The sequence below is a fragment of the Haliotis cracherodii genome, unplaced genomic scaffold (genome assembly GCF_022045235.1).
Source record: "Haliotis cracherodii isolate W230 unplaced genomic scaffold, xgHalCrac1.p SCAF_11, whole genome shotgun sequence".
Taxonomy (NCBI): domain Eukaryota; kingdom Metazoa; phylum Mollusca; class Gastropoda; order Lepetellida; family Haliotidae; genus Haliotis; species Haliotis cracherodii.
In genome coordinates, this window is record NW_027266266.1 from 15,679,202 (window position 1) to 15,701,714 (window position 22,513).

Consider the following 22,513-nt stretch of genomic DNA (forward strand, 5'->3'; position numbering starts at 1 on the left):
CAGTTTAAGAACATTCTAGAGATCCATGTACCATGCATTGTAGATCATGTGTAACAGCAGAAGATAACACAGTCAAGACGAATTTTAAGGACCAGAAAAAGATTCTGTAAAAGTGTGTCGGCTTATATATGGGTTACACTTTCATCAAACTATTTTTCTGTTGGGTAAATAACTACATCGTATCGCTTCAGGTGAATGAACAACGCTATGTCAATAGAAATGTGAAATTTGCGATTAAACATCACTAGATTGTATTTCTCGTTATGCTAGGCATTGTTTTATATGCAGGGATAAAGATTACCATAAGTATTGTCTTGTAAACTAAGCCGGAAATAGCAATCAGCTGTACACATGTTTTATCCCAAGCTACCAGTGATTACGTTCAAACATACCCAATAATATAACGGAAAAGAATTTTCATGCAGTGATCGGAAAAAGTAGTATCTTAAATTACTAGTTTACTACAAATAATATATTCTGATATCGTGTTAATTTAATTGCTTGTCTTACTATATATCTTCAAGATTAGGATACTATAACCAGGGTAGCACGTTTGTGTATTGTCGGAGACTTTTTTCAAATGCAACAATTTGACAAAACACCATTTAGGTTTTGTGCGATTTTGCTATTTCCATCCCTACTTCCATATGCGTGTTAAAACAATTTGCTAATATTAGTTTGACACCTGTGTATTGTGGGTACATTCTGCTCCTGCACTGTCTGTAACTGTGTATCAGTACTGTGTACTCTTCTAGAGAACATTACCATTGATGTACAACGCTACAATGGCCCAGTTGTCTAAGGTGCCGTGATTCGCTGTGCAGAGTTGCCTCCCTTGGGCACGCCAGAAACCTATGATTGTGGGTTCGAATCCCGGTTCGCCCCGATTATGTTTCTAGGTTTGTCAGCACCATACCCATACCGTGATATAACTGGAATAATGTTAAAAGCGGCGTTAAAACACAACTACAATGGTGCCTTCTGCATGGCCTATTACACAGACTGATTCTTGGTAGTCCTTGCATTGCATCACATTTATGATGTCACAGTCTACTCTTCAATGTATATTTTGCCAACAGCAGTATAGAATTTATTGCCCTTATCACACAGAAGTTGGAAGCACAAGTTCCGGAAACTTCAGTAAGTTTCCTCTAGACTATAGAGTGAAACTAATTTGAGGTAATTTAAGTTTCTTGAATTATTTGGAAATTGACAGTAATGTTTCTGTGTGTTTAAAGTATGTTTTATTTATCGTCTCTTGAATACAAACTGATAGATTATTGAGCTTGGAAGCCATGATGGACACTTTGGAAAGTCTCCAAGTTCTGAATATCTACTTTTCGTAATGGTGCATAGTTATGCCGCACAACAATGACATGTTCCGGCTACAAACCAGGCATGATTTCACGCAATTATTCGTTCACAGTCTGTCCTGTTGGTGCCTATCGATGATGAAGGAGTATATTTTCTGTACGGCAAGATGGAAATCTTTATTTTCTCAAAGCAAAATCCAATAATAACCTTTTCAGAAATTCAAAGTGTCAGACTTATTGTTTAAATTTGAATAAGCAGTCAATATAAATTCATGTGAAGAGGATGCTATTCGTCTCTGCCATGACCTCCTAAGATGTGGCTGTGCTGAGATGCTACAGTGACCTTCACTTGAATGTTTGTTATGGCTGGACTTGGCATCCTGGGATTGATTTTCCAGAAGGTTGAAGTGCCAGTATTATTGATGTCACAGGTCACCGTGCCTACTGATTCCGTGCCAGGATCCAAGATTGGTTTTCTGGACTGGCCGAGGTTTTTATCGGGAGAAATTATCCCTCAATTTGACATTGTCTTGATGAGTCTTGTACAACAATGAAACTGATGAGGCGTACTCCGTGATGGTTTAATGGCAAATTGACGTTCCTAAACGCTTGCCCAAAGACGGATATTGGATGAAAGTTGTTGCCGTATAAGAGGTGATGGTGATGTTGATGACGTCCATTGACATCCATGATTGTCACCACCAACACATATACTGCTATGTCTAGAGGAGATCATTATGGCAGAAGCCCAAACTAGTCATTAACAATGGCTTCATGGGGCTAATAAAGAACTCTCGTCTTTGATGCCTTGATGATGGATGTGTCAGACATACATTTCAGGACTACATTTCTGATTACTGTCTGACCCTAAATCGATCATGTTTCCTTCTTGGTTTACTCCGACTTTGTGCAAGGAATTGGAGTGTGCACTGCATTCTGATTGGTTGAGAAATGTTACACGGCATTGGATCCTGGAAATCTTTCAGACATTTCACTGTTGTGAATACCTTTGAGAATATTGTTTTGGGGGTTTTCAGTTAAAAATTGGAAAAAAATGTGTGATATTTTTTTTAAATGGATACCACTATAATTAAATATCAATTTGGATCAATATTCATTTGAAATCATGGAAGTATTGGATGTCATCCATTATAACATGGTGTCGTTGCGTTCCTGAGTGACGTCATGTCTGTCATAATTCAAGTACAGAGATAGTGTAATCTTGTAAAGTACAGTGTCGACAAACATGTGTTTTGAGATGTATGGGTGTTATGGAGTATTCCAAGCCTAGTAATGTTCATCTCCTTATTGAATTGGGGACAGGTGGCCCAGTCGTCTAAGGCGCCGCAATTCGCTGTGCAGAGTTGCGTCCCTTCGGCACGCCAGAAACCTATTACTGTGGGTTCAAATCCCGGTTCGCCCCGATTATGTTCCTAGGTTTTTCAGCACCATACCCGTGCTCGTGGGTTTCACCAAAGTGGTAAATGTCTGAGACCCGCATCACTTCGGGCTTTCCTCCCACATTAAGCTGACACTCCGTGATATAACTGGAATGATGTTAAAAGCGGTGTTAAACCCAACTCACTCACTCACTCACTCACCTTATTGAATCAGGTTACACCAGTGGCTTGTCTGTTTACTTGTCATGGATAAGGAGGTCTAAGATTAGTTCCAAACATGGGAACCCTGTTGTAGGTGTCCCACAGTTGTTCATGAAGCAGTCTCCTTTGGAGGTTCTGGTTCAGAACTGGCCTCCAGTACCTAATGCTTGTTGTAGTGAGTTGGGTTTAACGTTGTTTTTATCAGTATTCCAGTTACATCACAGCGTGTCACCTTAATGTGGGAGGAAAGTCTCAAATGATGCAAGCCTTAGACGTTTACCACTTCGGTGAAACCCACGAGCACGGGTATGGTGCTGACAAACCTAGAAACATAATTGGGGCGAACCGGGATTCGAACCCACAATCATAGGTTTCTGGCGTGCCCAAGGAACACAACTCTGCACAGCGAATCGTGGCGCCTTAGATGACTGGGTCACCCGTGCCCCTTGCTTGTTGTAAGCTGAGCCTGTATGATATTAGGATTGAGCAGAAACAATGTGAGACCTGGCTGATTGTATGTAATCGTGTTCCAATGACATGGTGTGTTGGATGTCAACTGCTGGTTTGACAAACATAGACGGAAATAAGGCTTTCTTATATGCCATATTGTAGCTGGAATATTATTGACTTTAGCATAAAACAATATTCATTTTCTCTCTTGTTTGAGCAGTTTATAGACTTGATTGTTCTTTGGTTAGTATAAAGAAGTAAAAAAGACGACAGGAATAAACATACCAGTTGGGTAAATACATATTTTATTTAATTTTGAAGCAGATAATTGTTGAAGTAACATTAATTACAAGCAAAGAGTAACCAAAATTTATTTTATCATTTTTTAAAATTCTTTCTGATCTTTATTCACTTCAGTGGCCTTACTGACAGACACATGCCAACACCTTTCTTGTTAATATTTTTGAAAAAGTAAAATACTATGAATGTAGATAAAACTTTGCCCACAGTTGACGTCATCTCAAGGTGTGTTTCTACAGTTACCTGAATAAGTTGTGTCCCATATAGCATCCTGGCTGTCCCTAGCCAGACAGAGGGCATACGGCAGACTGTTTGATGTGTGGTTGATCATGCGATGTCCCCTTTGGCAGGTGCTTGCATGCTGCCTCAGAGAATAAGTGACAAAGTCACAAGTGTAGGTGGCGCTAGTGAAATGATGTTATTGGCCACCATCTTGTCAAGATGATGGATGCAGGCCTTTGCAGACAGGAACAGGATTTACTGGTTATCAATTCAAGCACTCTGTCATTTTCAATCTTGTTATTTGTGGAATGGTTAAGAAGCTTGGGTAATCAATTTATGTGCGTGGGCAGATTTGTCAAATTTAGTCAAAGCCTTGAAAATATCAATAATAAAATCCAGACGTAGTTAAAATCAGAATGCTACTTATTTCATTACAAGGTACTCCTTGTATAAATAGAAAAAAATAATTTAGAAAACTGCAATTTTGTCTGGAGTAAAATGGAATGTTTTCCAATTTGCTGAAACGAACGTCAAGGTGGACCGGTATATGAATGTAAGGTACAGGAGTGGTTGGGGATGTGATGCCTGTAGTCAAAGGGGGAGGCAACATGAATGCTTCAATATGTTTCCACATAATCATGGTTATTTTGTCCAGTCTTGGAAAATGCAGATTTTTATTTTTTGTGTAGGTGTGTAATATGATTCAGAATTTACAATTTCATTTTGATTAGGTCCTGATTTAAGTATAAAAAGACAGAAACTTGTGCATCTTATTCTTACTTCCACAAGGACTGTTGTGATAAATAAAATATATAAAAAAAACATCCACACAACCACCTCATTATATAAATACATATATATTTCCACGCTTATCTCAGTTTTGAGATTAAAGTACATAGGCTATCTGGAACCTTGGACTTTTAGTTTACTCTAGAATTTTGTACCTATTTCCTTAAGTTGCCATTTGCCACATTAACAGTTTTGAGAAGCACATACTGTATTAGACGTAATAAGCACCCAGGGCGCTCTCAAAATTAGAAATAGGGGGCTCTTATTAGAATGTTATTTTGGTAAAGAAAACAGAGTTGAAAGATAAATTTCGTGGTTTATGCTGACAGCATGAAATGTTTATGTACGACAGATTTTTTTTCCAGAATTAAATGCCCATAATAAAGGGTGCATATAACACACGAGTGCGTATTATACGCAAATAAATAGGTCTTGTGTACATTGATCAAACGGAAGGAGTGCTAATTGGGATTGTTCACTAGCCAATATCTTAGCAAATGTTGCCATGGGCGCTTACTACGTGGAATATGGTATATATCTAGTACCTTTCCCCATACATCAGTTCGATTCCCGACATGGGTACAATGTGTGAAGCCCATTTCTGGTGTCCCTCGCCGTGATATTGCTGGAATATTGCTAAAAGCGGCGTAAAACCATACTCACTCACTTACTCACTCCCCATACATCATAGCTGTAAGAGTACAGTGCCGTTGAAACCTATCAATGATGCTGTTACTTGACCTGTGTGGAAGTTCATGCCTTGATATTGCAAATGTCCAAGATAATGGGTTCCACTGTATTTGATAAAAAACAAACAGTGATGTGTCTGGAGAATCATCCTTTGTGAAGTGGGAGCAAGTTTCTACCACAAACACAAGCAGACAGATGCATTGTTAGACTTGCACAAGTGTCTAAGGGAATAATTATTAGTTAATTCATCATCCCAAGATGTGATAAATTATATGAACAAGTTGTCCGTATAAAAGACTACTGTCCACTTATCTAGACTTGCTTATTTTGAGGATAGAATTACTATACATCCATGACTTATCATTCAGTACAGACTTGGAGCAAGGCTAATGTATGGTGGATGAGGTGTTTCTTGTAGGGATATATATACTGACCAGACAGCCGTACTGACAAGGCCGCAGCCTAATCTGTGGTGTGGCAGTAAAACCTTGGGAATGAAGGGATCATATTGATGAAACTCCTCTATATGGCTTATAGTATTACTGTAGGTTTTCTTTTTTGTCCTTGATGGTCGTCTTACAACAGAAATAAAAATAATGGTTGGATATAGTTATGTTAGTTGTCTGTATCAATGCTCTCACATACGCATGCATGCACTCACATACGCATGCATGTACACACATGCACATGCATGTACACACATGCACAAACACACATATGCGCATGCTCGCGCAAATATTGGATGCACACACACTGGTTGCCTGTATCTGTGTAAATGCACAAACACACACGCACATGTACATGTTGCTTGCATCTAAACTCACTTGTTGCACAATTTCAAATCTTTTCTCAGCCATGTACTGGTGAAGCTGATTGCTCAAAATGATTATCTTGTTTTTCAGGAGACTGAGATTCTGAACACAGCCATCTTGACCGGAGAGAGACTGTCGTTCCCGCTGAAAGTCTATGCTGTGTCGGACGTCGGGATATTCCGCGATGTGTCGGTTCTCACTGCCTGCCACTCAACAGACAAGGATGTCCTCAAGGTAACTTTTGTCTTGAACATTTTATGTTTTGCCACGTGGGGATTCCAGGTTAGAATTGGTCCCCAACAACCTACGATGGTCGTAAATGACTTAACAGAGCGGGTGGTCAGGCCCAGTGCCTTGGTTAATTGCGTTTCCTTGTACCCAATGACGTGGATTGTTGCTCACAGGATTGTTACTGGATTGTATGGTCCATATTTGATTATTTACATGATGGCGTCATGTAGCTGGAATATTGCTGATTGTGGCATTAACCAACAAACAAATTATTCATAGGAATTCTAGGGGAGACTGAATTGTGAGTTGGTTACAGTGTGTGACCTGGCTGATTGTGTCTTGTGCCCTGATGATGTGCTTTGCCTTAGCCAACTTCATTCTTGCCATGATATGGCTGGAATATTGCTGAGTGTTGTAAAATAAGAATCACTCATTCATTTTGTTATTAACGATGTAGTATGAATACCAGTGATGTGAAGAAAGTACCTTCCGTGTGACCAGCAAATGCTTTAGTGACTATAGTGTTTTAGCATTTGAAAAATGGAAGTGTTTCAGTTATATTTTCAATACTTGTTTCTTGTTCCTGCATTTTGTAATTCATTGATTATTTTCTTTGTAGGTTGCACCAGATTGCTCAGAAATCTACTTTGAAGGTAACGAAACACGTGGCTCGCACAATGTCACTGTGATCGCCAAGACTGGCCTGTACACGGACAACATGTACATCCGCGTGTGGGTTCCCGAGAGTAGGCTGGACATCCAACTGTCGGACAACAAGCTCGGACAGATTCGGGGCTGGAAGGTGCAGACCAAGGCCCAACGAAGGTCCGCAAACATTTCTTATGTACTAATTGTAGTTCTGTGAGAGCACTTACGTGTGTTCCCAGAGTTAAACATACGATATCATTACTTCCATTTCGACTGTGCTGCATTTATATAACCTAATATTTGAGAAATATTTGGTACTTTCTTTTTATTTGACCTTCATGCCATCATGCAAAAACATTTCTACGTTTCCCTTGAAAGCAGTAGTTTCAGTGAACTTGTTTTTGTGCCACATTTCCATGTCCTATTGAGCTGAGTTTTGTGGCAATGATCCAAGCATAAGTTGTATGAAACAAACATTTCTTTGTGCTTGAGATATAAGTAAACTATACAGCCTGATTATAACCCAAACCTTATCTGTCTCCCAGACCTAGAGAAGAAGTAAAAAAGTGAATCCAATTAAAATCTTGAATGATTTGGCAAGTCTAGATTAGTCTGAAATTGAGCATTGTTCAGGGCTGCATTTGGATTTTATTTCGTAGATATATAGTTAAAAGTAAAATTACTTTGTTTCCTGGATCATGGTCCGCTACACGTTTCTAAAATAGTACGACAAGTTTGATATTGAAAACTAAATGAGAAACTGGAAAGTACACAAGCTGATACACGATCGCAAAAGATGAGATTTCTTTCTCCCAGGGGACCACGTTTTACATGGTGGATGGCTTCTGGCTGTTTTACCATCTTGTTTGATTGTATCCTCAAATTAGTTGTTGCTTTGAATTCTTTCACAGCAGCTATACCTACCATTACTGTTAACCTATAAATCACAAGGTAATTTGTTAACCAGTGGTAGCTTCCAGTTAACATCCTTTGATTACCTGAACAGGAAAATAAGAGCTTTTCTCCATCAGTACCGCATTAGCCCTGCTCGTTACTGAACTGTAGCTGCAGCTCCGGAGTCGGGCTCGCTAATTATAGAGCATCCATAAACGTGATGCCTTTCACGTTGAAGGACCAGGAACCAGTGCTTAGGAAAATACTTTTAAGTCATCAAGCTTGATTATAGTTAGATTAATAGCATTGCCACTCATCTCTGTTTATGCCTTGTTTGTTAGGTACCACTTGGTAAACAACTAGTTCTCATCATGTTTGGTCGTGAGAATGTAGGGTAAGGATAATGTTGGCGCTATGAAAGGGAAGAGAAAGACTGTTGTGGAATTGGATGAATGTTGATGTTCTCCTGGTGGCAGGATAGTTACAAAACCACTGTTATGCTAAAAAATAAAACTCTTTATCCTCAGATGATGACTGTGAAATAGTTATGGTGTAAAGAAGGGTGCAATTTCACTGTCAAAGTCTTCACCTGATATATTGCCCAATTTGACATTGTCCATGTATTTGAAGTCTTTGATTAGCATTTAGAAATTGTTGAATATCCATTAAGTGTATTGTCTCCATCATTGTCTACTATTTAAGAGAAGTTAAAGAAAACATATTTTTTCATGTAACCATAGCTAATTTGTCGTGGCTGATGGGTATTGCATGACACAGCCTTCCAACTGTGGTTGTTCTTTAACTTGTTAAGAACTGTATATATGAATGTTACATGTTCCAAATGACCCACGGTACAAAGAAGCAGGGTTATAATTTTGAAAAATCGCAAAATTGCCCAGCATGACGACAAACAGGAATACTGTGTATGTAATGAGCAGAATTGTGTCTATCACATTTTTTCTGTGAATACTGACGATAAACCTCCAATTTTCCACAAGTCCATGCTTCTTAGGAAAAGGTCACTGAAGGTCAAGGTGTCTGAAAGGCTTGTGGCAACAATGATGGTAATTTTTTATCGAGGGCAGCTCTTCCTTTTGATTGAATTTTGGCCGATTTCCATCTTTGGACCAGGTCCCATTAACATTATTAAGTCGTACATCATCCCATAATGATGTGAGTGAGTAGGGTTTTACACCGCTTATAGCAATATTCCAGTAATATCACGGCGGGGGACACCAGAAATGGGCTTCACACATTGTATCCATATCAGAAATCGAACCTGGGTCTTTGGCCTGATGAGCGAACACCTTAACCACTAGGCTACCCAACCGCCCCCATAATGATGTGAACCTTGGAGTATGCATATTAGTTCTCACTGGTGATACATGATGCATACGATATAAACATCTTGATATGGTTATTAATCCTTCCCAAGAGGCAAGGTCATTGCCAAGCACCTTTATTTAAAAATAAAATGTAATTATATCTATAGCTAAATTAGGGTAAAATCTATCGGATGAAAAAATCACAGCCGCAAAACCAAAAGGAAATTGAGTATAGAGACTGAAAATAGCAAGCAAATACATAATTTGTTGTGGCCGACTTGTAACAATATGCTCTGTAACATTGCTACACAATGGTGGACCATTTCCACATTTCCATTTTGGCACAGGCATGAATTTATAATATAAATGTTCATGGGACAGGAATTAAACTCTACTGACAAATATCCATTTCCGCACGCTGCTGCTACATTTTGAGGTCACAAGAGGTTAGTTGTCAGGCAAGCAGGATATCCATGGAAGTTTGTTCAGGGAGATAAAAAACCAACACTTGCACTTCACTTCAATATGTTACTAGAAGATAAGAGAGTTATATAGGATGTTTTTGTTTAGGGGCATTCACATGTGCATTTGAAAAAATCAGTCTGGGAGCAAGTTCAGTGCATGTGTTTATGATCCCCCTTTCAGGTGGTGTTTGTAGACCATGTTGTAACTCAGAGGACTGGTCAGACGTTTTGGATACACTAATGTACTGAAAATATTGACCCTCTCCTAATTCTTGTCATATTTTTGGATGACCCTCCTCATGTCCTTGTACATTTTTTCATGGCCCTCCCTGAAAAGACAAAATGCAAGAAGCACTTCATTTTTATTTTTATTAAATGTTCATTTTTTCATGACCCTCCACAAATATGTGTTATATTTTTTATAACCCTCCCCGAGAGACTGTCATATTGCCTGGTGATCCACCCCCGATTTCCCCTGACTGGCCCCCAAGACAGTGGACATTATTAATTGGATGTTGTGTACTATTGTAGTCAGTCTGGACTAGTACAACCAGCCACACACACGTCGCTATATAAGTGCAACAATCTTGAACGTGACGTTAAACCCCATTTCTCCTCACCTATGGCAATGAATAGCATTAGAAGACTGCCAGCCTAAGAATTGTCTTTTTTAAGACTAGTCCTGGGTCCCTTTCCACAAAGCGATCTTAGTGTTGTGACTGACTGAGTCGCAAATCGCTTTAGTGCTTAGATCACTTTAATGAACAGGGGGCACGGGGGGCCCAGTCGTCTAAGACGCCGCGATTTCGCTGTGCAGAGTTGCGTCCCTTGGGCACGCCAGAAACCTATGATTGTGGGTTCGAATCCCGGTTCGCCCCAATTATGTTTCTAGGTTTGTCAGCACCATACCTGTGCTCATGGTTTTCACTGAAGTGGTAAACGTCTGAGACCTGCATCACTTTCCTCCCACATTAAGCTGACACGCCGCGATATAACTGGAATACTGTTAAAAGCAGCGTTAAACCCATCTCACTCACTCACTCATTTGTATTTATAGAATTATGAACCTCAAATGCTACTAGTCATTGAGGACCACCATCGTTGAAGTTTTACCTTTTCTCTGCACAATTTAGTAGTCTTGGGCTAGTGGACTATTTTGAAGGTCCTCCCACATCAAGCTGACACGCTTGATATAAGTGGAATACTCAACTGTATGACAAAGTTCAGTCCCATCTGTTAAAAGAAATAGATTTCTGTAATAAATGTGCTCATGTTTCTGTTCCAGCAAACGGAGTGTTGATTTTGGACTGCTGACCCACTCAGGGTTCTATGTTAGTGATCGTAACCAGAAACTGGACCGTCATGGCTGCCAGTTGCGTCTGCAGCAAGCTGAGGTCGAGGTCTTCACCCGCTTCCACATAGAATCTCGGTCTCGTATTGACTACTACCACAACCGAAAGGCCTATCTCAAGGTCACTGACATTGTCTTGAAGAGGATGAGAATGTCGGATCCAAGGATTGCTTCCCTTGAAGGGAACATTATCCAAGGTCTAGGCCAAGGAAGGACGGAAGTCCAGGTACACTTCTAGAAGTTAAAATGTCCTTAAGTAATTGTAGGTTTTCATAAAAGACCTGTAGTGCTGATATCATTTGAGTACTTATTGTACCCACAAGATCTGTTTATGTTGTATTTGTCACAAGAGTTCCTATGCAACTCATGCTTGTCGTAAGAGGTGACTTATGGGATCTCCCTGACTTGATGCATGTAATCGTATCCCAGTTGCGTACAGCAATGCTTATGATGTCAATCACTGGATTGTGTGGTCCAGACTGGATTATTTACAGACCGCTGCATATAGCTGGAATAGTGCTGAGTATGGCGTTAAATAATAAACAAACAAAAATCTATGTGCAAGTGAATGAGTGAGTTTGGTTTAACGCCGCTTTTAACAGTTTTCCCGATATAACACGGCGTGTCAGCTTAATGTGGGAGGTAAGCCCGAAGTGATGCAGGTGTCAGACGTTTACCACTTTGGTGAAACCCACGAGCACGGGTATGGTGCTGACAAACCTAGAAACATAATTGGGGCGAACCGGGATTCGAACCCACAATCATAGGTTTCTGGCGTGCCCAAGGGACGCAACTCTGCACAGCGAATCGCGGCGCCTTAGACGACTGGGCCACCCGTGCCCCCCTATGTGCAAGAGATACCAGGGTGAGAGTACTAACATGTGCCTATGTAATGCAGGTGCTGTCCCCGACCGGCCGTGTCATGGCTGCCAGGGAGGTCCGTGTGGGCAAGGAGAAGGTTGTCATAGAGCGTCTGCTCATCCGAGTCATCAGCGGCGTCCGGCTTGATATCGTCAAGGGTTCGCTTCCTGGCACCCTCACCGCCATTGCTCACCTTGAGCACAAGCTGATGTCCAAACACAAGGTATGTTACAGTTAGGAGTTAAGCATTATGTCAGAGGGGTACACAAAGTACGGACCCGAGAAGATCCGGGAAGAATAGGTCTTCAGCAACCCATGCTTGCCGTTAATGGTGACTATGCTTGTCGTAAGATGCATGTCATCGATTCCAATTACGTGGATCGATGCTCATGATATCAATCACCGGATTTTCTGGTCCAGACTTGATTAGTTACAGACCACCGTCATATAGCTGGAAGATTGCTGAGTGCGGCGTTAAACAACAAACCAACCAACCAACACAAAGTACGTGATCTAGACTACCAGTTGTCAGACTATAATGTTTGTGGGAGCCTCAGTGGCTGAGTGGGTTACGTTGCTGACTTTGTGTGTTGGTGATTGCATACATGAGAAAGATTAACAAGACCCCAAGCTAGCGCCCCATGCTGGTCGTAACAGCAACTTGTCCATGGGTTTCCGGGTTTGATAAGACATGACTAGTGGAAATAGAACGCCTGCTGACTTCCACTTTTCACAAAGGACGAGATAGGATAAGGGCCCTTTTTGATCCACAAGCTCTGTTTTATTAAAGTATTGAACACAAGTCTTAGAAATTCGTATGAAAGTTATCAGATGTGTTCAAATGAATGAGGACTAGGTTAAAATGTGTCAACAAGGATTATTTTAGAGCTTTTCAAGGAGCAATATCTAATATTTGAACAGGAGCAAGTTTTTTGCCCAAGCTGACTTTCTTAGGCCTAACAACAGCAGAAACATCTGGAAACAACTCATGTTGGGTAACAGACTTGTGCTTAGTGTTGTTTTTTTTAAAAATTTGAATAATCTCAGCCTTTTTCACTCATTTTAGTGATATTTTTGTATATGATCATGTCAGAAGTCCAAAACGTGCACATTTAAAGGAGAGAAAATGTTACGTGTCAGTCGTTTGTACATGTCTGATAATTTCCAAGTTTTCCATACATTTATAATTTGACATTTTTAATGAGCCACAAAGGGCACCTGTCCTACCTTGTCCTACCTTGGATGAAAGCTGATAATTAATTTGTGGTCTAACAGCTTAGACCAATGTCTCACTCATTCAAGGCTGTTGATGCCGCAAGTCTTCAGGCCTGAATCAATTGCTTATTTCCAATTTTCCACGTTGAATGTAGACCTTGTTTGTTGTTGTGTTGTGTAGGCAGTTCTAGATCCAAACCTGCAGTAACTGGTTTGTCTTGAGTACGTCCCATGTCCGTACGTTTTCATGTAAAAAAATGACTTCATCTCTCTCAACAACTTGATTCACTTTGCTGCAAGGCAGGATAACTTCATAGACCTAATAATGTTCATTAGAAGACCTAGCCTTTAGCATCTGACATTTAAATCAAAGAATTTGTTTGAACATTTTGTGTTGCAAGTGGCCAGGTTGAGGTACAAAGACTGCAAGCCCCCTCCTACTGGGTGCTACAATATGGAGATGTTAGCCTGAAGAAATAGTCCATTTCTTTGGATACGATTGAGCATACATTCTACTGCAGGCAGTAGTCTGTTTGTTTTTATGAAAAAAAGACAGAGAAAAAAGTTTGAGAACTGTGCAACTGATTTTAAGCACTGGCAATGTTTTCATGTGATGTACAAGGATTTGTTTGGTTAATTTTATTCAAAGAAAGTCGTCATTTCAGGTCACTAAGTTTCTGTTCCTGTAATGATGTCCTTATGACTTTGATGTCAGTATTTTTCTCTTGATACTTTCCCTCGAGCATCTAACCAGTCTACATCAAGTGTTGAGTGTGTGCGTGTTATCTTGTGTGATGTATGGCTTTGAATTGCGTAGAAACATGGCCTTGTAATGTTTTCCTGCTCAGAATCCTCCATGATCACAAGTCCAACTATTTGATATTCTGAGTCTTTGCTAGTTTGATCCAGCAAATCCTTGAATTTTGTGCTTTTTGTCTCAGTTTTTTAGAAAAACATTGTTCACTCAATGTGTTAAAAATATGTTTTTGGTTTCCCCAAAATTGTTTTATGCAAAGAAATAGAGGTCACATAAAATATATTCTGTATCAAACACAAAATCTTCAGCATTTCTTTGTCTCTTTGTTGTTGCCCTGCTTGGCGCTCGACAATAAGGAGATAAAACGATGACTGGTTGGCTTGAAGTCAGTATACTCTGTCTGAGTGGGGTATTCATGTTAAACTGCAGCATGCGTCTACGCTATAAAACTGGCATAAGTCGGGACTAGCATTTACACCCCACACCCCCAATTTCACCTGACCCCACCCTTTCTGTTTCTGTGTGTAAGAGGTTTCAAGGCACAGTTATAGTAATTGATTCAGAGTTAATATTATGTTTTTACTGGGTTAGCCAAGAGGTTGAGGTGTTTGCTTAACCATGTCAAATACCAAGTTTGATTCCCCTCATGGTTACAATGTGTGAAGCCCATTCTTGGTGTTGTAACCAATGATGTGGTTGTAAGATTGCTAAAACAATATTCACCTCAATCAAGCATGTATCTACCATTGGTTTGTCATTCATGTGTAGATGGAGGAGATATGAAACAAAAGGTGTATGTTTCCTGTTCCTTTAGGCTATATTACAGCATTAACACAATAGTGGAAACATTGTACCCATATGGGGAAACAAAATCTGATTTGAGACATTGAATGAAATCTCTCACTACTTGGCTACACAGGGGTAGGTGGAGTACTGATGAAAGTGCACATGGGTAGAATATGTGAAGCTCAGTTTTGTGCCCATGCTGTGATGTGGTCAGAATAATGGCTAGAATATGGCTAGAAAAATTGTTAGAATATGGTTAGAACGTGGCCGGAATGTGGTTACAAGAATTGCTAGAATATGGATTAGAGAGGCGCAAGACCAAACACACTCAAACTAGGCTCCGAAACATCTCTTTGAAGCAGTAGTGAATCAGCCTCTTCATAAATGTCATTGTCTGTAAGATGTCTTTGAAAGCAAAAATGTTTTTTCCATGATTTCAGGAGGCAAGTCTGGATGTGTCCGTGCAGTATTCTGATGGCACAAGCTTCCCTCTAAAGTACATCAATTCTAAGGACTATGACATAAAGATTTCCTCCCTCAACCACCATGTGATCGACATTCTTGACACGGACAACTACGAGATTCGTGCAGTTGGCGAAGGAAGTGATGAATTCGTCAAAGTTGTTTTCAGGCATGGAGACCAATGCCCACGAAAACGTTCCCGCCCACTCTCTACAACCTATGTATATGTGACTGCCGACTTCTCCAAGGAAGGTAGCTACCATGACAGTCTTCAGAGTGACGGCAACTACAACAACCGCGCCAGCGGACGGTGGGAGGATGAAGATGATCACAATCAGAACATCCAGAAAATACATATTGACAATAAAGACAAATACTTTCAACACCAGTCTAAGTCAAAGTTCGATAAGATTTTGAAGAAGGACAAGTCTGATCCTCAAGTGATTCCTGTCGATTTGGCCTTTGGTAATCTCCCCATGTCCAAACCCAAATCTGAAGCTCACCAGCAGCCAATCCGAGAAAACAACCGCCTGTCTCCATTGGAGATTGGCATGTATGTCCTGCTGGCTGTATTCTGCGTGGCCATACTGGTCTTTACTGTTAACTGTGTTGTATTCATGCTCAGATACCGCCGAAAGCGTATTCCAAAAGGTCCTAAGGATACAGTATCTCAGGCACATGACTGGGTATGGATTGGACGCTCAACGCTCGAGCGTAATGGTGCTCATCACACACGCTGCTCACAGACGCTCATGCCAGAGGAGGACTTCAATGGGAACCAGATGATTGTTCGTCCTCAGAGCAGCAGTCATAGCTCTAACAGTTCACAGAACGGTGGAAGCAACCGCAACAGCACCGTGTCGACATACAAAGGCTCGGAATGCAGCATTCGGATCACTGCCAACCCACTCTTGGATGGGGCAGAAGTCCCCAACCCAGAGGATGCCGAATGGGATTATGAAGCAATGGGGATGACATACGATCAACTAATGGAATACTTTGATAATTTGAAAGAGTCAACTGCATAACGCCTTAAGTTTTAATCTTCTTCTGAACTATTTTCAATTTTCTGCTGTATACGAGAGAGCATGAACACTATGAGGAATATGGCACTTTGCTTGCATTTTCGTCCTGTTTCATGTCCAGTGTTGAGGGAACAGTTGGATGCAGTGCGTCTTGCCTTTTGCCAGAATGAACAGGAAAACACAAGTGGAAATCTCTCCCTTACGAAATGGTTGTGCAGAAGACTGGATTAGGGCACGGTGTGGTACTGAGCTGTGGACATGAGTGTTGTTCAGGTATTTAATGGGCCAGGTCCTCGTTGTGATGTGAACCAAGTATTTCTTGAGGACCCACACTCATCTAGCAGTACTAGAGACTTATACCATCATACTGGCACCCTTGTATTGTCTATACTACATGTGTAGGATATACGTGATTATATGCCACACTGATAGTTTGTGATCCTATATTGGAAGTATTCACTGTAAATAATTGTATGCTGCCTGAAGGTCCTATTGAGATGTTCCATGGCAGGAAGAAGGCAGGTGGGACCTGAAATGCATAATGACTAAATTTGAGAGTTTATGTATCAAAATGGCGGCCTCTTAGCACATGCCTGAGCAGTGAGATGGCATTATAGTGCTGGTGTATATAATACTCATATTGTCTTATATATTTGCATGTGACAGGCAAAGGAGACAATCATGGCATATGAGAATTGGTCCTGAGTCAAAGGAGTTGGTAAAGGGAAGTAACTCTAACAAGGGAGAGAACTGGTGATGATAGGACCAGGCACATGCACAGTGAAGAACACTGTGTGGTGGTCATGTAGAATAACAACAACTACTTCTACAGACATGGCAGATTATGTTGAGTCCTTTCCCGGACAATGTAGGCGAATGTAACCAAATTTCCTTGAAGAAAATGTTTTGGTCAGATGAATTTAAAATCTTTTAGCTTGATCTTGGACATTTTTACTGTGTCTGTAACCAGCTGACATGAAGACTGCAAGATGAGATAACATCAAATGCTTTTTAAAATGCACTGTAAACCAGAGTGTATTTTTGTGTCGAAAAAAATATTGTGGAAAAAAATGATCTGTAAGAAGTGGATCTGTATTGCTCGCTGCAACTGTTCTCTTTGTCGAGAATTGTTCTTTGTTTTTGATGGTTAACAAAAAGTAGTTGAGTATCAAATATCCTGGTCAGTGTGATTGTTGTGAAGTTACTGCAGGCCACCCCTATATGTGCGTTAACCAACCCTCCGCTGTACACCCAACAAAAGGTTGCCATTTGGTTCTGGGAGAGTCCATTTAACAACAGGGATGGTACGATCTCTCTCAATATACCCCTTGAACAATTATAATATATTTCCTTAGATTATTTTCCATTCTGTTTGTGTGTATTCTCCCTGCTTTGTTCAGTGGAATGCCCCGGGGCTGTAATGCCCATCAACAGAATGGAAGAGTCCTGTCTTTAGTAGGGGTGTCAAGTGCAGCCCTGTCTGTTTTTTAACTGAGCTGTTTTCTCAGCCCTGTGTTATAGTGTTGTTTATTATGCATATGCGAAATGCAATATATTGAATATATGCTGGAACCCCCTCACAGTGTCTTGCTTTGGGAAATTACTTTGATTAGCAATGATTAATATAAAATTGAGAAATGCATCAAGACCAGTTTGCATTTTCTGGATGGAAAATTAGTGAGGTGGTAGAATCATCAAAGGCGCAGCAGTTTGCTGTGGTGAAGGTCTGAGACCTGCGTCACTTTGGGTTTTCCTCCATCAAGCTGACTTGCTATGAAATAACTAAATACCGGAAAAAGCAGTAAACTCAATGCACTCACTATGAAAAATTGCGTGTAAAAAATATTGGCAATTTTGTCATGTGAAAAGTGATTTGAAAAGATTTCAATCGATATTTCCTTCTTGAAAAAAATGGCTGTCTTAACTGCACAGATTAGAGCAAAACCTAAATTTGAGAAGTCAAACCCACGATTGCCAGAAAAATTGGAGTAGTTTTACTTCCATCTGCGTGTGTTATTTTAGACGGGTGGAGTAAGTCCTGACCAAGACACTGTGACTAGGGAGCCAGCGGTTACTATGACTATGATGTAACTCTGTGTAGATTGTGTTAGCGTGGACACGTCGCTTCAGTGGTGCTCCAGTGCAAGTCATGTGACTTGTCATTTCACAGCAAATAGATCTGACTTCCCCCACTCCTCACGTCTTTTTCATTAGTCATTCAAAAGATTGTGATAGTTGCCAAGGTAATGTTGTCAAAATCTATATCAGGATTACAGATCTTGTAATAATGAAATCTCAATTCAAACTTTTGAAAGGTGATTAATTTCGTTCAAGAAATTTGATATTAGTATTACTGATTTGGAAATTACTGAAGCAGATATAAATGCAACGTAGTGCTAAGGAATTGAATGGGATGACAAAAACAGTATAAAGCAATAGGCGTTTGCTTCATGGGAAGTATGTTTATTTTGGAATTTCCTCTTGGAGATTGTAATTAGCTCCTTTTTAGAAAACAAGTGAAGTTGTTGTTAGTGACCTAAATATCGCAAACCACATGTAAAATATGACACTTTTACTGAAAGTATTTGTGTGTGTTGATGTTTGTTGCAACCTAATCCTTTTTGTCTTTAGGACGCTAGGATAGATATTAAAATGTTATTTTTTTTAATAAAAATGAAATAAATTCAGTGTCTAAGGCTATAGTGAATTAATTATAACATTTTCAGACAAAATTACCCAAACAAACATATACCACTCCACTTTTGAAAGGAATAATCAGATATGTCATTTTATTTAAATTGCACTTGACATACCGTATTCGACGTAATAAGCGCCCTGCTCTAATAAGCGGCCCACGGTGATATTTGTTATTATATTGGCTAGTGAACAATCTCAAATAGCACCCTTCCAATTGATTAATGTACACATGACTTATTTATTTGCGTATAATACGCACTCGTATGCTATATGCACCCTTAATTATGGGCAATTAAATCCAAGAAAAATATATCTGTTGTATATAAACATTTGAGGCTGTCAGCATAAACCACGAAATTTACGATATTTCAACTCAAAATAATATTCTAATAAGAGCCCCCTATTTCTACTTTTGAGAGCGCCCTGGGTGCTTATTACATCAAATACAGTATTATGAGTGTCTGTTTTGTGTATCATGAAAAGATAAAAAAAGATATCCCTATCAAAAGATGGAGTAGTGTAGATTAAACAACTAGTCACTGTTTCAGGTTTGAATTCAGAACAATTGAATATTTCTCCCAACAAACCCAACTCCAAACCTGTTCTTGGAACTGTTTTGATGGGAATGGGATCTGTGAAAAATGACAGAAAAATGATTCATTTTGGCGGATTTTAATTTGTTGTGTTTAAAATAATCAATTCATTATGGTCTTGTTTTTTAACTAGTGAAGACCCTGTTAAGTTTTGCACATTTCTTGATTGTGACAACACCTGATGTTAATTAGTTTCCTGTAACCATGGTAACAGATTGTTCATGTCATTGTCTTGTTAAAGTTCCCCAGATGCTTGGTTGCCCCTACTGTTGTCTAATCAGCAAGCCTTTGTGATACTATCAGATTTAGCATTTTCCTCAAGAATCCACAAGTAAATATCACTTAACTTCTCTATAACTACTTTACAAGTCATTTTTAGATCTGTATTTTTTCTTCTATTCTATAACTTTCCATGATTTGCTATGTGTTAATAAGTATTTTTGTTTTTTTATTTTGATGGCCATTTTAATGATGGAATTTACTGCATCCTATATTTTTCTCATGATCATTGAATAATGGGACATTTCTCATCTTTTGTTGCATATTAATTCTAGCAGTTGAGAAATTATGAGAAGGACTTAATAAACTTTAAATTATATTAGTTATTTCAAAATGTTACTGATTTAGGCTATTTGGCTAAAAAATACCAACCAAGTAGGGTGGCGTACACATTTGTTAGAAATTTGTATACCCTACCTGAATTCTACAGTCTTGATGGCATTTAAGAAAAAGGAGAATTGAAGTCGATAAATTTGAATAATTAAATACTGGCAGTCTTAATCAAATCAGTTTCTGAACATTTGGCATTATTATCCTAAGGTTCACAAACAGTAATCAAAATACATATTTCATATCAAGAAATCAAAGTTGATTAGAAATACTCCAGGTTGGCCCTGTAGTGTCGACTTGTGTAGTTAGCTATTGTATAAAAATCTGGTGCTTACCGAAATATGGCAAAATTAGGGCGCCAGACAATGACCTGGAACTGTAAATGTTGAGCCTCCTCCTCACCTTGTGTCCTGTTCCACAGAACAGACTCAGCTCTACAATCGTTGTTAACCTGCTTCATGGACCAGAGCCCTGGTGAGGTGAGCTAAATCAATATTCTTGTTGTGATAAAGTCATATAAGAGGCTGGGTAAATTGCTTAGGTAGGCGGTCGGTCATGAGAAATGAAAGAATTATTTTAACAAGCCTTGGATAGCCATGCATTGTGAAAGACAACCGTATGTGTTCAGCGCGTCTGCCTGTCTGCCTGTCTGGTCACAACGCTGCAGCAACACTACAGTTTTTTGGGTATTTCCTGTTAAGTTATATCCCTCACTGTCTTCAAGTCTGTGTGGATGTGTGTCTGTCTGTCTGTCTGTCCTGTGTTGTCATGTGACTGTCATGTGACCTGTCACATGACATAGCAGTGACAGTGTGTCTGTTGTTTGTGACAGATCAGTTCTACTGTCAATAAATCATTTCATTATAATACATTGTTTGTTGTGTTCATGCTGTTCAATGGGAAAACACATCAGGTCTTCAGAAGGAGAAAATATCAGTCCTTGGAGGTTGAGATCAAGGATGAGGTTAGGAATCCAAAGACTTACCTCTTTGCTTAGAGCTGGTCATCTGGTGGATTTGAGGAGCATGTTATTCGACAGTAATAAATACCCACTGGTGGTTGTACGAGCATAGCATCTGACAGTTATAGATACCCCACTGGTGGTTGTACGAGCATAGCATCTGACAGTTATAGATACCCCACTGGTGGATGCACGAGCATAGAATTTGACAGTTATAGATACCCCACTGGTGGATGCACGAGCATAGTATTTGACAGTTATAGATACCCAACTGGTGGATGTACGAGCATAGAATTTGACAGTTATAGATACCCCACTGGTGGATGCACGAGCATAGTATTTGACAGTTATAAAAGATCCACTGGTGGATGTACGAGCATGGCATTTGACAGTTATAAATAGTATTAAATACCCACTGGTGGATGTACGAGCATAGTATTTGACAGTTATAAATACCCCACTGGTGGATGCACGAGCATAGTATTTGACAGTTATAAATACCCCACTGGTGGATGTACAAGCATAGTATTTGACAGGTATAAATACGCAAGCCGTGGCCATAGTCAATGATGTCTCACTACTCGTGTCTGAATCGGTTTCAATTGGAGTGAGCTGATGTTGGGGCAATCTCTCTTCTTGTGTCAGAGGACGATCGACTGGTGGATGTACGAGCATGGTATTTGACAGGTATATATATACCCACTGGTGGATGTACGAGCATAGTATTTGACAGGTATATATATACCCACTGGTGGATGTACGAGCATAGTATTTGACAGGTATAAATACCCCACTGGTGGATGCACGTGCATGGCATTTGACAGGTATAAATAGTATTAAATACCCACTGGTGGATGTACGACCATGGTATTTGACAGGTATAAATACCCACTGGTGGATGTACGAGCTTTCATGCTGAAGAGAGCAGCTCTATGAATACCATTTCCTGGAGACAAGAAAACGAAATGGCCCCTTGACCTTCGAATCACTCAAGCATAAGTAGTTATTTTACGCCAGCTTCTTTCGATAATTACTGTTTTGTTAAGAATTGATTTCTTCGCAGAATAATAAGCTGCGTACACCGGTTTATGCGTTTAATCTCCTGTCTAACAAAAAAGTCAACAATACTAACTTCACAGACTGCTTATTTAATCATGGACAAAAATGTAGACAACGATACGAAATCCGTGACATCGATCTGCGCAATAATGCAACACAAACTACTCGATGATCATCATTATTATTATTATTATAATTACTGTATATATTACTGTTGTTTGTTGTTTACGCCGCAATCAGCAATATTTCAGCTATATGACGGCGGTCTTTAAATAATCGGGATCGGGTTGTCAGGCTCGCCGACTTGGTTGATGCATGTCATTATATCCAAATTGTGTAGATTAATGCGTATGTCAATCACTGGATTGTCTGGTCCGGTCTCGATTATTTACAGATAG

At 39.7% G+C, this 22,513-nt stretch overlaps 1 protein-coding gene across 1 annotated transcript in view; it reads left to right on the top strand.

Annotated features, from left to right (window-relative positions):
* LOC139456259 (transmembrane protein 132C-like) overlaps positions 1-18,352 on the top strand; it is a 95,230-nt gene extending 76,878 nt beyond the window's left edge. The window contains exons 5-9 of the mRNA XM_071237879.1: positions 6,268-6,411; positions 7,028-7,233; positions 11,025-11,316; positions 11,989-12,174; positions 15,150-18,352. Coding sequence (XP_071093980.1) covers positions 6,268-6,411; positions 7,028-7,233; positions 11,025-11,316; positions 11,989-12,174; positions 15,150-16,199 — 1,878 coding nt within the window. The 3' untranslated portion in view covers positions 16,200-18,352. The remainder of the gene's footprint in view (positions 1-6,267; positions 6,412-7,027; positions 7,234-11,024; positions 11,317-11,988; positions 12,175-15,149) is intronic.
* The last annotated feature ends 4,161 nt before the right edge of the window (positions 18,353-22,513 follow it).